This window comes from Spermophilus citellus (genome assembly GCF_964194105.1).
Source record: "Spermophilus citellus genome assembly, chromosome: 14".
Classification (NCBI taxonomy): domain Eukaryota; kingdom Metazoa; phylum Chordata; class Mammalia; order Rodentia; family Sciuridae; genus Spermophilus; species Spermophilus citellus.
This window is the reverse complement of record NC_138194.1, coordinates 87,641,664-87,663,195: the sequence shown is the minus strand read 5'-3', so window position 1 is coordinate 87,663,195 and position 21,532 is coordinate 87,641,664. Positions and strand designations below refer to the sequence as shown.

The window sequence follows — 21,532 nt, the reverse complement described above, 5'->3', positions numbered from 1 at the left end:
TTTGCCAATTAATATCTTTGTGTCCTGAGAGCTATGCAGAATTCAATTCATTGTATTGTATGTTAACTATAAGTTCTAAAAATGGTATAAATTCAATGGAATTGCCCATTTAGGGGAATTTCTTCTTTGGAATCTCTGTCATTATGAAATAGAACATGTTGTTCTCAGTGCAGTGAAAATAGTACACCTTGTTTATGATATTTTTTTAAGGAGATAGGGAAAATAATCTTGTTGTTTGAAAATTAATTTCTGAATGCTTCAATTTTCTAATTTAGGAAAACATTCTCTTAATCATTTAACTCAAGATTTTTTAAAATTATCATTTCTAACCTGAAAAATCTATTATTCTTCAGCTAATACTCACAGGTTTAAAACATGGCCTTTGAGGAACTTCTACAACATGTAGGCGACAATGGGAAGTTTCAGGTTTTGACAATTATCTTTTTCATGCTTTCAAGTATCCTGACAAGTCCTCATGATTACATTGAGAACTTTACAGCAGCCATACCTGCTCACCACTGCCATGTCCACCTCCTTGGCAATCCCAAATTTGAAGCCAATGTCACCATAAACCTGACAGCTGAAGCTCTTCTGAGGGTCTCTGTCCCTGTGGGCCCAAACCAGAAACCTGAGCAATGTCATCGCTTTCACCAGACCCAGTGGCAACTCTTAGATCCCAATGTGTCAGCTGTCAATTATACTGATCCTGAGACAGAGCCATGCCTGGATGGGTGGATATATGACCAAAGTGTTTTCACCTCTACCATCGTTACGGAGGTAATACATTAATAGTGGGTGATAGGGAGTGAATTGAGTGTGGAGAATGACAGTTTTCAATTTGCATAAATTATCCAAATATAGGAAAGGGGATGAGAAGCTTACACAAAGGGGTGTGCATGTGCGCATGTGCATGTTCATATACACATGTGTATTTTCCCCAGACAGATGTGGTTTCAAAGTCAAGCGCGGTAGTGTTATGCCTTTGATATATGCCTTATTGATATCCATTTTTATATTTCTAAAAGCAACTTGGACCACCATTTTCGTATATTTAAAAGAGTGAATCTCAGAACTCAGATGGTCTAGGTAAAAATCTGAAATCTGTCACATACAGCTGCTTTCTGTCTTATTTTACTAATATTTAATAGAAGATGATTTTACCGCTTATTTTTTATTTTATTTTTTTAGAGAAATCCCAAGTTATTAGTGTTATCTTAGCATAATTATTAAAACACAGTTTTCTACATAATATGTTGACTATTTCACACTAGGAAGGATGATAGGAACGATATGTATAAAATACTTGAAGCCGGGCATGGTAGCACACACCTATAACCCTGCCAGCTCTGTCCGGAGGCTGAGGCAGGAGGATCCGAAGTTCAAAAGTGAGGTGCAAAGCAACTCAGTGAGATCTTGTCTCTAAGTAAAATATAAAATAGGGCTGGTTGAGTGCCCCTGAGTTCAATCCCTGGTACCCTGCTCCTCTCCCCAAATATTTGAAATCTGGTGCATAGACAACTTCAACAAATTTAACTCTTAGTGTTCTAAATTGTTGTTTTATATATTTGAAATGGGCGTCTGAAACATGACAAATACTGTACATTATATGCAAAATATAACCAAAGCCCTCTTCAATGAAAGCAGAAATGAGAGAAAATATGTTAAGAGAGGCTGTGTTCCTCTGCTATCATCACATACCTGATTAATGATACATAAGGAAACCATTCATTTCTGGATCACTTCAAGCCTTGACTTATTTCACCTACATAGCAAGGTCCTTCTAGTGTGAACCCAATTAGTATTAAATGTTAACTCAGAAAAATGGGAAGTTCCTAATGATTTGAGTAGAAATGTTTAGTTAGGTACTTTGCAATTAAAGGAAATGTACTGAATTCATAACCCATTTTATCAGAAGAATAGTACTCTGTGTGACTGGGGAACTTAATAAAAATCAAGAATACAAACTTCAGATATTTGTGCTTTGTTCATCTGGTTTTCATGGTCATCTACTATTCTTGGTCTGGCTTCTCCTTTTAGATATTGAGATGCTGAATTAAGGATAAGTCTCAAGTCTTAACTTAAACAATCTTGTATATTTTATACACTTTGAAACTATCAATTAGTAGGATAGCCATATATTTGACATATTCTATTAAAATGTTTACTCCCATTATGTTTTTAAGTAACAATTTTAAAATAAAACCATCTTCTTCTTTATGTTAATATGTTTTTTTAATAAAAGTTTTGCATTGATTTATAGAAAGCTTAAAAATGTGATATTCTGGTAGACAATTATCATGGATAGAATAACTGCAGGTTTGGTATTCATCCATCAACATATTCTATGTTAGCTTTATATTTTTATGTAATATTATATTCACTTCAAAAATTTAGCTTGATGTTGTTTCCCATAATTAGTTTAATATTTCAGTAGAAAATGAACAAATAATGTTTCAATATAACTCCTGTAAGCAATTTATTCTGTAAAGAGTAAAGAGATGAACTGTTGAGAAAGGTCAGTTATCCAAGGTTACAGAGTGAACCAGGGGACTGTGTTCCAGTACTTTCTCTATCTCTGTTCTGTGCTTAGGTTTATTCACTCTCATAAGGTATGAGTTTGCATTTAATGAAGGCCTGAAGATCCTGGTTTAACCTTGGGATATTATTGATTAACTTAACAAACACTAAGTATTCCGGTGTGACAGGACTTTTGCACTGTTTTTTTTTTTTATTTTTTATTGTTGGTTGCTCAAAACATTACATAGTTCTTGATATATCATATTTCACACTTTGATTCAAGTGGGTTATGAACTCCCATTTTTACCCCGTATACAGATTGCAGAATCACATCGGTTACACATCCATTGATTTACATATTGCCATACTAGTGTCTGTTGTATTCTGCTGCCTTTCCTATCATCTACTATCCCCCTCCCCTCCCCTCCCCTCCTCTCTTCTCTCTCTACTCCCTCTACTGTAATTCATTTCTCCCCCTTGTATTTTTTCCCTTTCCCCTCACTTCCTCTTGTATGTAATTTTGTATAACCCTGAGGGTCTCCTTCCATTTCCATGCAATTTCCCTTCTCTCTCCCTTTCCCTCCCACCTCTCATCCCTGTTTAATGTTAATCTTCTTCTCATGCTCTTCCTCCCTACTCTGTTCTTAGTTACTCTCCTTATATCAAAGAAGACATTTGGCATTTGTTTTATAGGGATTGGCTAGCTTCACTTAGCATAATCTGCTCTAATGCCATCCATTTCCCTCCAAATTCTATGATTTTGTCATTTTTTAATGCAGAGTAATACTCCATTGTGTATAAATGCCACATTTTTTTTATCCATTCGTCTATTGAAGGGCATCTAGGTTGGTTCCACAGTCTTGCTGTTGTGAATTGTGCTGCTATGAACATCGATGTAGCAGTGTCCCTATAGTATGCTCTTTTTAGGTCTTTAGGGAATAGACCGAGAAGGGGAATAGCTGGGTCAAATGGTGGTTCCATTCCCAGCTTTCCAAGAAATCTCCATACTGCTTTCTAAATTGGCCGCACCAATTTGCAGTCCCAACAGCAATGTACTGTTTTAAGTATCAACAGACTAACGGGTCCTTCTACCCAATGGAGCATTCCATGTAACTTTGCTTCAAGATCCTTCATCTTATGGCCTCTTATTATATTCTAATTTTATGTAACTTCCACTCCTTATTATACTGCCTTTTGCTTACAGGAGACTTTATTGCCTACTACATAACTTTACCACCAATATTGTGGTCTTTCCTTCCAACTTTATATCTATTTGGCATGTATCCTCCTCTAAAAAGCCCTCTCAATTTAGCTCCATGTATGCCTAACTCAGGTCTCTGTTTAAAGATTTTCCCTTCTTAGGGACATCTGTTGGTCTCTGACAAATCCTTTTTTGTGCTACACATTCTTTTCTAGCAGTTACCACATTTTGTGTCATTGTAGAATTTTCACGGTATGTTCAATTAAGTTGTAGCATCTGGAAATTACTATTATTTTACTCAGTTTGCCTAGCTTTGAGTTTCCATTTTTAAGCATAGGATCTGTAGTATTCTATGACATAATCGCCTCTTTTATTTTTTACAATTCAGTTACTTTCATGTTTTTATTTTTCCTTCTTATTGGTATGTTCTCAGTGAATAACATAAATTCATCTTTTTAAGCTTTTCTTTTATTTCACTCATAAGACAAATTGGTTCAAGGAGTCCTGTGCAACACCAAGACCTTAGAGATGGAGAGTGTGCAAAGCTATACCACTGTCCACATTGTGGGTGCTTCCGATTCTTGCTCTTTTTTGAGCAAAGTGTATCAACCCACATGGTTTCATCACTGGAGACACCTACACTGTTACTACAACATACTAGTTTTGAAGACATCTTTTATTTGATTTCATTCCATTTTTTTCTATCCTTGAAGATTTTTGATTCCCTTGACTTCTCCATCAATGTATCATATTTATGCATATTCCATATAACTTTTATAGATTCTTCCTGTTGCTCTAGGATCTCATGACAGTCACAAAAGCTTTTCTGAACTTATCAATACCTGTCCTGCTATGATACAATGCCCCAGCATGCATCATCTGTAAAAGAGTTTTTAAAGAAACTTTATGTCTCGTGTGAGATGTACTCCTCTGAAGTTGTTGTCATAGGCTTCTATTGCATCCTCCACTGAGCGTGGAAAAAGTTGGATGGATGGATGGATAGATGGAAGAGATTGTAGAAGAATTGTTGGAAATGCAGTTGGTCTAAACTTTCTTCTTCTCTTGTGCTCTTCCCCATTCATCTTTCTATTTCCCTTGCCCTCCAGCTCATTAGTTGGTTGGTTGGTTGGTTTCTAATTGTGCAAAGTAGAAAAATCACACTTGAATCATCTTCTCTTTATAACCTTAACCTGACTATGCATTCTGCTAGAAAGAAAACTCATTTTCTTCCTGGTCGTACAAATAAAAATAATTTTATATTAAATATGGCTTTTGTCCTGCAGTCAAAATACTAAACTTAAATCCAATAGCTAAGAATTCAAAGGAGAAAACTGTTGCTACTTTCTAGATGGTGAGGGAAAGCTAACTTGTATTATGATTTAAAAGGATCATGAACTTAGCTTTCATTGAAAATTGTTATATTGATACACTTCTCATGTACATATTACATTCCTCTTTTGCCACCAAGATTTTAAACTTTATTGTAATACAAGTATTGTATACAGTATTGAGCAATTATAGGTTCCAGATTCTAGTCTACAGTCTAGAATATAGCTATTGTCAATATTAAAGTAATTTTTATAATTTTTCAAAAAAAACCAACCAATTTACTCAGTAGTTGTATTTATGCCATCCTCTTGACTGCCATTTTTAATTATTTACAGATACCATTTTCTATTCAATCTTTTCCAGTGGGACTTGGTGTGTGATTATAAGTCATTCAAATACTTTGCACAAGCCATCGCCCTGTCAGGGCACTTGGTGGGCTCTGCTCTATCTGGCCTCATTTCTGACAGGTGAGATTTCTCTTCTGAATAAGGTTCATTTTGAAAACACAAATATGCATTTGAAAAGACTCTGTGCACATTTCTATTAATAATTATATACATTAAAATAATCTAAGTATGCAAAAAATGGAAACCAAATGATAGATGGATATGTCTCAAGGAAATATAGAATGTCGGAAGACTGAAGTCCCTGGCACAGGCCAATAGGAGTGGAGCTTGAACTGTCCATAAAGAATCGAAAGTTCCCAGGATGGAGGTAGGTGCAAACAAACAAAAACAGGGAGGCAAAAATGTTTAAGAAATGTAGAATAAAAAGTATGATTGACAAATAAAGCTTGAAAAAGGTAACCTTGAGAGATAAAGTTAAGAAGCTAAGTTTTTTTGTGTGAGCACTGAATTTTTGTTTTCTCCTTTAATTTGGAAGTGAGGACAACCAGAAACATTTGATAACTCAAAACACTGATTGCATGCATGTTGTATTTTTTAATATATGTAGTGTTCTTAATGTAGTGATATAGGGAGATTCATAAATAAATTTTATGAAAAGAAGGAAAAATTTTACTACTTTGATGATTGGTCAGAAAACCATGGATAAAATTTCTAGAAACAGACTAGAGAGAAAAGGATAAGGGAGGGATCCAGATTAATAATAAGGCAGATTTAAAACAAAAGATTAAGAATATTAATCTTAATAAGGAAGAAAATAATCCAGTTAATTCTCAAAAATATCTATCAAAGGTGAGAATTAGAATATAGAGAGGCATTAAAACTTGGAGGGTACTTACGTTGATGGAAACAGGACCAGAAATATGGACAAATTATCTAATCTGAGTTCTAGTATATCTGAAATAAACAAATATGCAAATCAATGACAACCTTCACATATACTGATATTATAAACAAGGTGGATAAAATATATGATCTATAAACTATCAACTGCACATTGAGGTAAATGTTGTAATATAAATTCAAAAGAACTAGAATTTACTGTAAAGCATGAAAGAAGCCCACACTGTTTTCATATACTTCTGATATTTATCACTCTTGTCTATAAAATGGAAATGATAAATTCTAAATATTAGCTTTCTTATCCTTTCCATGAGTTACACGGGTAGCACTTCTAAAGAACTTACAATGGAGATTGCACTTACAGTTCTCCAAAGAAAATATATCACTCTTGCTTTTATCAATTATGAAGAGAACAGGGTAAATTTACTTTGGGGGATTGAGATGAGAAGAGATCATAACTGAAAAGATTGACTTGCCTGTGTGGTAAAGTGTTCTGCTTCTCTATGGACAGATATAGTAAAATGTTATCTCACTAAGGGATAAAAATTTAAAATAAATTTTTTTTTCATATTTTATTTTATTTTATTTTTTTTAATTTTTTTATTGGTTGTTTTATTATAGGGCTGGGGATGTAGCTCAGTGGTAGAGTGCTGGCCTAGCATGCACTGGATCTTGGATTTAATTTCTGCCACCATATGCACAAAGAAAATCATAATAAGGTTTTTATTTTGTGACCTTTTTATCACAATTTATTAAATTCCTTTGTGAGTCATACTTTGGAAACAATCATTTTTTTTTTAAGAGTACTAAACAGTCTTTTCTCCCAAAGTTGGTTTGCTGATTTTTGAGCAAAGAACTAGAAAAGATAGTTACCTGAAATTGCGTGCCTTGTTTTAAAAATATATGTAAAGCATGTTTGAAAGGTAGCATCTACACAGCTTACGAAGACACTCATAGAACTAAAGCTTTTTAGGCATAGATCAATGTGGATTGATATTTTAAATCTAGTGCTCATTCTATAACAGTGAGTAGAACAGAATGTCAGTCATATGGTACCATTTGCACCTTTACACCTTTTCTGTCTTTTTTGGGGGGCAGATTTGTGTGCTGGGGATTGAACTTGGGGACTCTTGGCCACTGAGCCATATTCCCAGCCCTGTTTTGTATTTTATTTAGAGACAGGGTCTCACTTAATTGCTCAGTGCCTCACTTTTGCTAAGGCTGTCTTTGAACTTACGATCCTCCTGCCTCAGCATCTGGAGCTGCTGTGATTACAGATGTGAACTACTGAGCATGGCACCTTTTTTTGTCTTAAAAAAAATCACTCTAATTATTTTGGTAAATATATTGTGTAAACTCTGCTGTATTAATGGCATGCAATTAGTGACTTGACTCTAATATTTAAGTAATACACTTCTCTCTATCATCAACAGTTGAAAAAATGAGTAAAATTATTGGTATACATAGCCAAGAAATGATAGAAGTCAAGACAGACTTGAATTCAATTATTATTATTACTACTACCCTTTGTGTATACCCAGTATTTGCGGATTTGCACAATTATTTTAATACATTATTGTGTAAATTCTGTTGTATTAATGGCATGCAATTAGTGACTTGACTCTAACATTTAAGTAAAAAACAAATCTCAATTTACTGGTCATTTCTAGAGTGACCATTATGGGGGTGACACTATGGTTGTAGTTACTTAGAAAACTAGAAACTCAGTTTTGGACGTTCTTTAGGAATGCACTGACGACATGTCACCACTTGCTAGATTCTTCACTAACTACTGCTACTCTAGGTTTGGACGGAAGCCACTGCTGGTCTCTTGTTGCCTGGCCTACGGAATCCTGAGCACCTGCTGTGCCTTTGCTCCGGTCTTCACCATTTACTGTATTCTGAGATTCATATCATCTGTCTGCCTGAGTGCAGTTGTAAACAGCACTTGCGTATTTCGTAAGTTTGTCTTTATTTGTGCACATGTGCTATGACAGTTTTTCAGTCATCTTTCCCAAATGGTTTTAGATATCTTCTTTTGCTTTTTCTTTCCTTTAGTTTTTGAAGGAAACTCATCAAAATGGCAACTAGTGGCTACCATGCTTTTCTCCTTATCTGGGAGTATTGGCCAGGCATCATTTGCAGGCGTGGCTTACCTTTTCCGGGATTGGCACATGCTCCAGTTGGTCATTGCCTTGCCCTATCTCATTCTTTCTCTCTTTTCCTGGTACGTGAACTTTGGTAAATACAGAGCCATTTGCTTAAGTGATTACGACACATACAAGTTTATCTCTACTGAGGAATATATTGCCATTCATTGCTTTCAGGGCCATTTTTAGGTGTAATACCCACCCACACCAAAAAAAAAAAAAAACTATTTAAAATTAAAAGAGAAAACTCAATTATAAAAGAATGAACCCTTTAGTAAATTTATAATAAAATTAGGTGAGCTTGTGGCTTAAAATTTTTGCTTCCTCTATCCTGTTTTTGCTTGGTTGCTGAGATCCTTCCCAGATCAGCCCACAGCAAAACATGGCTACATGAGAGACTGTGGCAGGGTGGGAAGACAGATCCTTTTCTGGTTTATGTTTAGGGGAGAAATAACATAGTCTTTTTTTTCCCAAGCACTTATTTTGGTGTTCATAAATTTTAATTAATCTTCTCAGAGATAAAATACTAGAGATCAATTAGTATATGATAATATAAAATTTTGATAATATTCAAACTTCTAAGAACTTCAGAAGGTTCACACTTAAAAATTGAGAAACTCAGAGTCACACATGGAAGGGGCAGTAATTTCTGAAGTAAAAATGTAAAACAGAGAAAGGAAAGAACATTTATATTTTGAATCAGGGAATCTTTACAGCTTACTCATAAACCAACCAACCAAACAAACAAAAATGCAAACATTCTTCTTCCTGTTGCGGCAGTATAGAGTGGCTGGAAACAGGGTTGAAGTGTAGGTAGGGAGTTGATTATCCCCACAGTTAACCCTTTCTAAATAATGTTCTGGAAAGATTAGTGCTGTCCATGAATGGACAAGCATCTCTGTGGACTGGAATGTGACATCACCCTGCAGAAATTCCACCTGTCTCCTTTTAAACAGTGGGATCTCAGAGTCAGTCCGCTGGCTCATGGCAACCGGAAAAACAGAACAAGCATTAAAAGAGCTCCAGAGAATTGCTCGTATTAATGGAAAGAAAGAGGTGGCAGAAAGTCTGACTTCTGAGGTAAGGGAAACCTGGGTACAACTTCTTTCAATATACTTCTCTCTATCATCAACAGATGAAAAAAAATGAGTAAGATTATTGGTATACATAGCCAAGAAATGACAGAAGTCAGGACAGACTTGAATTCAATTATTATTATTACTACTACCCTTTGTGTATACCCAGTATTTGTGGATTTGCACAATTATTTTGATATTATACTGGGAATTTTAAAAGAATTGACCAGAGGCAGGTGCACAGGTATTTCACAAGCATTCATCATACTAGGTATTGAAGTTAAATGAAGACTCACAGTTGTATCCATATTCTTTCTTTCTGATTCTCTGTAATAACATCTATTCTTATCATTCTCTGACAGGACATTCCCTGCTCATGGGTTGCTCCAAAACATACTAAAATTGCTGTTTTTTTGATATCTTCAAGAGGAAGTAATATTTGAATTATCCAGGTCTCTCATGTACCTGAAGTGATTTAGGTCCCTTTAAAAGATATTGAATGAAATTTCAGCAAATTGATTCCAAAAACAGTATTTTAATTATTTACAGTTTATAGCTCAACAATATTTTCTAGATGGAAAAGTCTAATCCAATAAAGCACATCATGGGTGTTTTGTTTTTTTAGTGTTGTCTACTCTCCAATCTGCAATAAGTTAGGCTCTTATATGCATCTAATGAGTTTTGATTCTCTTGATAGATTTATGTGAATGGCTGATCAATTATAATTATTCTCCCCGTTTAGGAAAAGAAAACCACCAAGAGGATTAATAGGTTCCTGGGGGTAAATACAATGTATAACATTTGAATGGGAAACTGATCCAATATGATGTATTGGACATATAAGACTTCAAATATGCTTGAGAGATGATGGCTGAGACCACAGTGAGAGTAGATTAAAAGCCAGATATGAATATCCCAGTTTTTGATTACACAGTAATGTTTTAAATTTTAAAAGGGATACATATAATTACTTAACTAAAAATGTTTACAAAGTTTGAATCTATAAAACTGGTCTATTGCTATATATTTCTTGAATGTATAAAATCAAATTATTGTACAAATAATTATCAAATCTAAAATATATCAAAATCTCCAGTAATACAATAAAGAAAGTTAATTGAAATGCTTCAAGTATTTCACCAGGGAGGAGATTCACCACCATGGGACTACAAATGACTTTATGTAATTAATGTAATGGGATTTTCTTAACGAGAATTTAGTGGTGGTTTTATGATAATTGTGGTTCAGTTGTGAACATGATTTAGCTAATTAGAGCTCTTTCAAAAGGGTACATCAATGATCCTAACAAGCAATAAATAATCTCACAATTGTTAGACCCTTCAGAAAAGGTTTTCCACAACATTTTGTATCACTCGGAGAGAAGTTTTATAAGTATATAAGTGATATGATTTTAAATGTTCATTTAAATATTGTTTTTTTTCCCAGTGATTTAAATCACCTTATCGATTGTTAGCTGCTTTAAATTTCATGCATGCCAATGTGGTTTTATAAGATAATCATTGTTTCTTTGATTCCACAATAGAGTGTTGGCAGCTCCAGGGAGCAGAAGGAAAAATTTTGGAAATAAAAGACCTTTTTCCTGACTCTAAATATCTTGCTTTTGTGTGTGTGTGTGTGCGTGTGTGTGTGCGTGTGTGTGTGTGAAGATTTTGATATCCAACATGAAGGAAGAATTGAATACCAAGAGAGAATCTTTCAGAATGAAAGAGATCATGTGTAAACCTGCAGTATTCAAGACAGTGCTTTTTTCGTCCGTTTTAGGGTAAGTGGTTTGCTTTTTCATCTTTGAACACACATTCACAGTTTGAGGATCATGCTGAGCAATTTGGGGAATGCCAATTTAAGGGTGCAAATCCTCCACCCTTTTAATCAAAATAACAGAAAAAGAAATGCAAAGAGGATTAGGAAATGATAAAGAAACCTATATGATGTCAAGTTTTGGAAATGGGCCTATGGAATAGTTACGATTTATAGAAACTGGAGAAATAGAAAGATCAAAATGAAAAGGCAAATGAGACCCCAACAAAGTTCTATTAAATGAGAGGAAAGAGAGAGCTGGCTTTCAGATGAATTGATCCATCGTATTTTACTACAAAGTACCATAGTCCTAAGGTTAATAACATAATATTTTGAATTATATAGATACAAATTCCATATCAAGTTTTGTCAAAGGTTGATCTGGAATCCTATCCAGATTGGTTTTCAATTGTTTTAAATGTACACTTTTAAAAAATACATTGTATAGTTACATGAGAAAACCTGGATAAAGTGATGCACTGGAAGTGATTGATGCATTTTACAAAAATCGATAAAGGATAAAATTGATAGCTTGATCATTTGATATGTATGATTAGCCCAAATCTGAAGATGAGCAAAATGAGAGCAAGAGAAGTTCCTTCACTTCCCCAAAGACACATTGACTGTTATTGTGAACGCTTATGCTGAATCTGTCAGCTCACAGACTGAGCCCATGACTTAAAATATGGGGACCATCACTAAAAAGGGCTATGTGTTTTCCAACACTTATTATAAACATACAAATAAGTATGAACAAATACCCCTGTGTGGATATTTGAGATCTTCTAGTATCTGAATAAAGTAAACAGGTCAGAATAGCCTGGATCAACATGATATTATTCAAAATATAAACTGAAATGTTAAAATTATTCTAAACTTTTAAAACAATTTACCATCATTTTCTAGTACTGTTTAAAAATAATTATGGTCTCCTAAAAACTATAGGCAATTGGAGAGACAGTGACATCTTATCTTTGTAGTAGGTATTTTAAGAATTGACAAAAAGTATATATTAGATTAAAAAAAATTACAACAGAGATTTTTAAAAATTATCTTTTGGTCCTCATGTTCTGGGAAATAACTCCTCTCTCATTTTCTTGATTGTTCATTTAGATGTATGGATGCATACTAGGTACAAGTCAATGTGTTAAGACTCAAATAATGAATCTATTTCTTACCTAGGAAAACTGTATAAATGGATTTAGAAAATCAAACTCTGAAAATATTATAATCATAAAATTCATATTCTTATAGAATATAAATTTAGTATGAAGCATAAAGTTATGTAGATATTCATGTATAGACATTGCTTATGTCTATTATTCTACTCTACTGATTTAATAAACTGTAGTGATTTCACATTTTTTGCTCTTATTGATAAATTATACATAATAGTTGGGTTCATTTTGACATATATGCATGGAATTTAATTTACTGCAATTTAACTAGTAATTTCAAATAAAAAGTTACTAATATTTTCTTCCTAATTACAGAAAATTGATTTTTATGTCATGTTAGTTCTTTTCAAATTACAAAGATATTGTAAGTCAACATTATTTTTTAAGAGATGTAAAAATCTAGATGAACATAATGATCTTCTATGAAATTATGAAATAAATCATCTTTTCTTTCTCTTTGTGACTAAATTATTTTCAGCTTTCATTTTGGATCTTGGAATACTCCTATCCAGAACTCAGACCAAATGCATTTTGTTTTTGATAAATTGAGTTATTTAACCCCTAGCTCAATTCACTGAGACTTTGTTTCATTGATCATTTTTTTCAAGTTTTACTAAATAAATTCCATTGCCTTATAAATCTTTCCATTTCATTACATACTTGAAATATTTTGATTTTAATCATGTGTGAAGGAAATACAGATTTCAAACACACATGTGCTTGTATACACACAGACACACAGACACACACACATACACACAAGGATGTTTATTTCTGAGTATATTGAATACCTTTCTGCTTTCTCTCACAGGTTTTCAGTAACATTCAGCTTCTATGGTCTCCTGCTGGATATTGAGAATTTGGGGAAAAACATATTCCTGACCCAGTTTCTACTAGGAATAATAGACTTGCCCAGCAAATATCTTTCCTATTTTATATTAAAGTATGTCAACCGTCGCCCTTCAAGCGGCTTTTCATTAATTATTCTTGGAGTTTCTATTCTGGTCCCTATATTTGTGCCTAAAGGTGAGACTTTTCTGTGTTTAGAATCTCATTAGAAATGCAAGTCTTTAAACAGGGCCAAATAAAAAACAGAATTCACACTCGACTACTGCCAAGAAGAACGCTGCAGTCTAGTTTCAAAATCTAGGTGCTTTGAGGGTCATATATTGCTTAATAAATAGAGGTCCATCTTTATGGTTTCCTTGAACAGGAGCTATTACACCAGATTTACCAGGCACTAAATATTACTGATAAAATAAAGTCATGCCTGGGAAAACTGAAAGTAGCAATATGTGCTTGGCCCCACAGCATCATGTAATTTGTGCTAACTACAAGTTGTTAGTTCCAAAGTCTCTTTAGATGGCTTCCAAATTTAGTGACTACAGGAAATTAGGAATTTACCTGATGAAGAAATACAGGAAGAGAATACAGGTACAGGTAGTAGTAGAGAAATACAGAGAGCAGGAAGAGAAAATATGTGCAAAAGGTATTTTGGAAACATTCTGGTCATTGCATTATTAGATTATAAATTTTGAGGATGTAGGAGCTAGGTAATGAGTTGGTTCAAGAACATATCACTTGGGGCTGGGGTTGTGGCTTGGTGGTAGAGCACTTGCCTAGCATGTGTGAGGCACTGGTTTTGATCCTCAGCACCATATATAAATAAGCAAAATAAAGGTCCATTGACAACTAAAAAATGTTTTAAAAAAGAAGAAATATATTTTAAAAAAGAATATATATCACTTATCTTTAGTTAATAATATGCTACTGAAGTTCTTTATCAATCAAAACTGCAGTTTTCTATTTGGACAATGTCAATATGGCTGATTTCAGTTTATTTATAGAAAGAATGTAAAGCTAAAGTCACAGGCCATGGTTAGTCTTATTATATGGGAGGCAATTAAGGACTGAAGAAGGGCAGTATCCTTAGGAATAGGAAACAGGGTATGCAGTCAAGACATATTGTGGAGGAAAAATCCCCAAATCTTGGGAATTCACTGAAAATAAAGAATGAGAAAAAAAATCAGTCAGTTAAAATGATTTTCATGTTTCTGACAAAGGTATTTAGTGAAACTGCATTTTAAAAATGTGGGAAGGGGAATAATTTGGCAAAAGTTAAGAAGGCTGTGGGGAATATAGATTTGTGTTCTAAGGATGACACATTGATAAACTTAAGTAAATCCTGAGTATATTGTCTTATTTCTGTTCTTATTGCTATTTCTATACATTGATCTCTATTGACTATCATCCATGAAGAGCAAACTCTCACACCACCACTCCCAGCTCTAATTATTCTCTAACTAGTCCTGCCAGTGCCCTCTCTGCAGGGCAGCCTAGGCGTCCGAAATATCTCCGCATCCTGCTGTACCCCTTTTAACTTTTCCTTAGCCAGCCTCTTCTTTGTATGAACATCTTTATAAATATGCTCTATGTAATTAATATATGCTTTATAAACTATTCTCTTAATATAGTCCCTGGTAGCTAGTTTTTTAAACTTTAGTTCACACTTTAAAAAACTGTAAGTATGTGTGAATAATTCTCTTTCTCAGACAAGATCTTCCAGATGTCTTTCCACCTTAGCTTACAAAGTCCCTCTTATTATCTGGTCACTTCTTCAAGAAAGGCTTCCTCCCAGCCCAGTTTTAGGTTGAGTGTCTTTCTTGTGCTTCCACATGTTTTGAACCGTCTCAACTTTGACTATCATAGACCATCACCTCTGGACTTTTCTTTGTTTCCTCTACTTGAATGTAAACTCCTTTGGGACTGAGCCTTTATTCTACCAAATAACATTACCAGAATCTACTGATTTTCTTGTATGCATTGTGAACAAATGACCCAGTTAAGGGTGTGTGTATGTGTACACGTATATAGTCTTAATAAATAGCCAGTTATTGTAGATGTCATCTGAGTTGAGTCACTACAGATAAGTGGGGGTTTACTTGGTAAAGAAAGACAGAAAGGGTGCACCAGAAAGAGTGTAAGAACAGTTCACATGAAGTCCACTCTCTTAACAAATTTTTACGTTCACAATAACTTATTGCAAACTTTGGAAACCATCCTGAGCAGCAGGTCTCTGGGACTTACGTTTCTTGGGTAACTGCAACTTGATAACCATGGAGCAACTTCCTGTGCCCATGTCCCCATTCCCTAGCAGCCATTATTCTATTGTTGACATTTGTACTTGGAAATTTTTGATTCCTAGTATATGAGGAATCAGACAGAACTTTCTTTCTTTCTTGATTCATTTCACCTTGCATGATGTCTTCTAAGTCCATTTGTAATGTCTCAAAAGAAAGAATTTCTTTCTTTTGTGTTAAGGCTGAATAACATTTCACTGTATTGTATACCATATATATATATATTTTTTTTTCATTTGTTCATCTGTATCTAGATATTTGGGCTGTTTCCATATTATGGCTGTTATAAATAAAGCTGTAATGGACATGGGACTGTAGGTATCTCTTCATTGTTTTCATTTTGATTCTTTTGAATATATTCTCAGATATGAGATTATTGGATCTTGTGATAATTCTATTTTTCTTTTTATTATAGAATCTATGCATTGTTTTCCATAGCTGCAGTACCATTTTACATTCCTATCATCAGAGCACAGAGGATCCTTTTTCTCAATATTTTCACCAAAACTTATCTTTTGTGTTTTTAGAATTGCTATCTTAATCAGTAGGCAGGTAATGTCTCACCGGGGTTTTGATTTGCAGTTTGCTCATGAACAGGAATATTAGTCATGTCTGCATATACCTGTTGATCATTTGCACATCTTCTTTAGAGAAATGTCTATTGAAGTCCTTTGCCCATTTTTAAAATAGGTTACTTAGAATTTCTTTCTCTCTTTTTATTTTTTATTTTTTGTAATTCAGTTTTAGGATTTCCCTATGTATTTTGAAAATTACCTCCTTCTCAGTTATATGATTTGATGATATTCTGTTCTGTAGGTTGCCTTCTCACTCTGTTGAATTTTCCTTTGCTATGCAGAAGCTTTACCTCATGTTTTCTTCCAGCACTTTTACACTTTCAGGTTTAAGTCTTTAATCCAGTCTAGTTGGTTTTTGCATATAATGTGAGAGAGTATGAGCTTTGCAATTCCTCTTTTTCAAGCTGTCTTACTATCTGTTTCCCTGCTGATTTGTTCAATAAAAGCCCACATCTTAAGCTTAGAGGGCAGAGGGTACATGAAGACCAAAGTATTCTTCCCCAGTCTTTTAAAGCAAAATATGATTCCAGATAATTGCCTGCTGGTAAATACTTATGAAATATTTGTAAAACAAATGAATGAAAAAGTAAATGTTGATACAACACAATATTTTCCCCCAAATATTGTTCACAGAGATGTATGTTCTGCGCCTCACTCTTTACCTCTTGGGAAGATCATCTGTTTCTGTCCTTTTATCCATACTTATAATCTTTTCCAACGAACTCTCAGCCACAGTACTGAGGTAAGAAAAGAAACTGCAAATATTCTATCTTGATAATTTTTGTTGAATACCAATGGAAGCTTCTAGAAGATTTAAATGAGTAAATAAAATTTATTTAAAAAGTTACTTCAGTGAATTTTGAGAATAGTTGACAGACTATGCCTGGCACATGTTTTATCAGATCAAATTATTCTGCAACATTTTCCTAACTCTCTCCACATTACCATGTATCAAAAACTCCTAGCCAGAATACAGTCCATGATTGTCTTCCCACCCTACCCTCTTCAGACTTAGAATAATAACCTACCTGAGCCTATTTCATAACCTCTTTGGTGGCTCAAAGAACATCTTTGTGCAAATTAGGAAAAGGTGCATCTTTCTATAGTTACTTTTATCTGTAAAAACAAAATATTGTGTAGTAATGAATGGACAAAAGTATAATACTGGAACTCATATTGCACAAAATCATAACTATGGACCTGTGTCTGTCATGAGTGGAAATTCCCATTCAAGACTGCCTTTCCCATACAGGGTCATAACCATTATGCTTATATGCCAAGCCTAATACAGAACTCAGTATTACTCACTAGTGTATCCTCAATCCTTGAAGGAAAATACATCCCAAATTATTTCCTTTTCTGGGCGGGGAGGGCAAGCAGAAATTGAACTCAGGGGCGCTTAGCCACTAAGCCACATCCCCTGTCCTATTTTGTTTAGAGAAAGTGTCTAATTGAATTGCTTAGAACATGGCTTTTGCTTAGGCTGGCTTTGAATTTTTAATCCTCCTGCTCAGCCTCCTGAGCTGCTGGGATTACAGGCATGCACCACCATGCCCGCTTTCCTAAATTATTTCTATCTTTAATATAGAACCTTGAATAATTTTCATAATCTAAGATTTTAAAAATGCAATAGCAGAATTTCAGACAATATGGCAAAGAAAACACAGAAAATAGCTATTTCGATTATTTCTTTGCAAAGTGTATTTTAAAACTTTGCTTGTTCAATTATTTATTTTGCAGCAAATCTTTGGATTAATTTTTCTATTAATGCCACACTATTTCAGTTAACCATGAAAGACTCTTCTATTATAGTTACCAAATACTACATGCTATTTGAAAACACTTTACTATCAATTACCATTTCATGCTTTTCTATCCATCTAAAAAAAATCATCTGCAGAAATGTGTTCTTCTATATCTTAGGGGATTTTATTTCATACCATGTTTCTCCTTTCTTGTAGAGTACTTCATAAAATTCCTAGCATGATACACACTATCAATCTTCAGACATAATATGTATAAATCAACAAGTATAAATAATTGGGTTTGCTCAAAAAGTTAATTTTTGAAGCAGCTTATTTTGGTATGATTTAACATATGAAATTCTATATATATTTAATGTATTTGACTTCATGAATTTGAGGATAACTATACTTCCATACAATGATGATCATCATGAAGGCCACAAACATATCCATCACATCCCAAAATTTCCTCCTGCCTTTTGTTATCATTATTATGACATCTGGCAAGAACATGTGACATAAGTATGCAGTGCTTTTAGGTATAGGCACTCTGCTATAGGTATTATACCTACTAAAGTAAGTGTGTAGAACTGATTTATCTTGTGTGATTGAAACCTTGTACCCCCTAGGCATTGTCTCATCACCCACCTATGTGTGCTCCTGAGTGATCTGATGTGCTTTTCCCATTTTCTTTATCTTTTCAAGACTCAATTTCAACCTTTATAAAATAAAGCACATAAAATATGACACATATCAGAATAGGGATTTTTGTGGATATCATAAGAAAATATATGTGAAATGGCTACCCAGTTTCTGTAGAGAAATAAGATGTTGATATAACTTGAACTATCAGTTGTTGAAATCACTGAGAAAATTTCTTTATTTTTAAAAATCTTATTTCCTGCAATAAATTGTCCTTTAAAATGATCAATTTGTATAAGAAAAAACTCCCCATCAGTCAAATATTATAAAAGAAACCTAATGTTTCTTTCCAGGATTCATATAAAAATTTACAAGGAACATTCACATAGATTATTTAGGTTGGCTAGATTTAGTTGAGAAAGAAAAAAAGAGAGAGAGAAAGAAAAAAGAAGGAAATAAAGAGGAAAAGAGAAAGAAAGAAAGAGGAAAACAAAGGAAGAAATAGAGAAAGAGATGGAAAGAATACTGGGAAACAAATGAAATTGAAATTTCAGACTCCATATTCTTGAATACAAATGAACGCATCAGTAAGTAAATATTTTCTGATTCCTGCTTATAGTAGAATATTGTTGTTCTTTTCTGAAATTCAAATTTGTTATCTTGTGTTTTACCAGGTAACCCCAATTTTGCACTACATAACCTTTGAATTAGTGCATGCTTTCTTTATTTTATAGATGAGGGATCACCAAATCACATATAAGTTGTATTCTGTATAAAACATAGAAATGTACCTTTAAATTCCTTACAGGTGGCTGAAAAAATAAACCAGATATGTCTAAAATGGAAAAAAAGTGCTTTATAAAGGTCAGTTAGCAACAACCAAGTAAATGCACACCAAGCCCATGGCATTGACAGCAGGGAAACCTCACTTTGACTTTGGGTGGTTTCAGTAAGCTGCACGGAGAAATGGTGTGCAGGAGCTAGAATTTGAAGAAAGGGCTGCACTCACAGATTCAAACTTTTCCAGAAAATGTTTTCTCTTTTGGAAGGTCAACGATACAGGGCATTCTCTTTTTCATCGCCAGAACAGCAGCAACATTGTCTGCTTTAGTACTTTCAACGAGGCTGTATTTTGTCCACCTTCCGGCCATCCTCTTTGGGATCGTTCCCATAGTAGCGTCAGCATTTGCCTACTTTCTGCCAGAGTCCTTTAATCTTCCACCTATTGAAACCATCAAGGACATGGAGAAAAGGTAAGGTCTATATTTATTATATATGGAGATGAGATATTATCTAATATTTTCACATAATTTTACTATTTACAAAGTGCTCTCATAAGCATCATGTCAAGTAATCTTTGATTAAAAAATGTATTGTTTCTATACTGCATGTGAGAAAATGGAAGGTTTAACAGGGATAAATAAAACTTCATGGGCAAAGCCTGTACACAGGTCCGTGGGAACACTTGACTGAATCTACAGGAACAACTTCATTCCAAAATGAACAATACATTTGGGGGTGAAGATTGATACTGGTATCACCACTTAAATAATTCATAACATTCAACTCACAAAAATACATAGTTTATTGCTTCTTAGCTCCCCAAATGGAAAACCTTAAGTTTCCAGTCTCAAACTTTGATCTTCCAGGTCCAGATATACAGTGAGAAATGTGAATATGCAACAAATGTAAGCAGGATATGAATTCAGCTACAAACTTTGCAAAATTCATATTTTATCTATCCCTTGCCAATGCAAGTATCCCATATTTTTCCTTAAGATAAAATACATTGCATCTGAAGGCAGTCTATGAGTGGCAAGTATGTGATCATCTTCACATTATCCATGTTTCCAGAAAACTTTATTTCTTGTTCTGTTTAGAACTCTGATAAAAGATACATATATTTATTTCCCGACCTATGTTCTAACATTTTAAGTCCTTTGGCTAACCCTAGAAGGCTGTTGTAACTTCATCATTGGAAAGCAGTTTGGTTTTGTGTAATTAAAACTAGAAAGAATTACCAAAACGCTCTAAAGCTGGTGTACCAAGCAGCACTTTAAGGAAATACTGAGATAATGGTTAAAGTTTGCTAAGGGGAGGATTGTCTGTAGCCCGAGTCACTGCAGCAGTCCCTGCTTTCAATCAGGTTTTACATGAAGATGGAATCAGTGATTCATGTTTTGTCATATCTAATTTCATAGAATAGGTGATCTTTATTGAGTGAAATAATACGCTGAAGATAAAATAACATAGAATTAGAAATAAAAAGCGCTTGGATTTGAATTCCAAACCTGCTTTTAAGTGTGCAAACTGGGAAGATTACATGAGGTCTCAGAGTCATGTATTGGTCATCTTTAAAACGATGGTGCTAATTTAGTGCCCCTTGCTCAAAAGGATGTTGAGAAGTAACAATGCATTTGTAAGAGAGGCATAAACTTCACTGCAGTACAAACCAAAATTTGTTTTTTGTTTCCTCCAGATCCATTATGACCACTCATCTGTTTTTATTTTGCTTCTTTGATTACAGGTACGAGTTAAGAAACAAGAGCACCCGAAAAAAAATAAGAAAAGACCTCTTAGCAACCACTGAGTGCTGAAGAGACCAAACATACACACAGAGCGGAAGAGATTCACATATTTTCACATAATCCTAAGCAACATTGTGATTGTTTTCTTTCTTTCTGTAACTGTGGCCTTTGATGGACATACATTAACATAGTTATTAATTAATGAGTCACAAAAATAACCCTTCAGTGAACAACCCATAATATAGATTTGAAGTTTAAGGCATAACTGAATGTTGATGAGCAGGTTCCTCACATTAAAAATGGAAAATAAATTGGTACAATAGAAAGTTTTTCTTAGAATTAAATGGAAAGGGATCTGCTTAAAATTGAACATTGAAGACAAACTA

General features: G+C 34.0%; 1 protein-coding gene across 1 annotated transcript; it reads left to right on the top strand.

Moving 5' to 3' along the window:
- Positions 1-375: 375 nt before the first annotated feature.
- LOC308633455 (solute carrier family 22 member 22-like) lies at positions 376-21,215 on the top strand (the record flags this gene model as incomplete). Its single annotated transcript, XM_081266272.1, has 10 exons — positions 376-777; positions 5,411-5,514; positions 8,099-8,253; positions 8,353-8,521; positions 9,401-9,524; positions 11,188-11,303; positions 13,328-13,542; positions 16,865-16,973; positions 19,668-19,871; positions 21,146-21,215. The coding sequence occupies 10 exons, from the start codon at positions 376-378 to the stop codon at positions 21,213-21,215; spliced, it is 1,668 nt and encodes a 555-aa protein (XP_081122398.1).
- Positions 21,216-21,532: the final 317 nt, after the last annotated feature.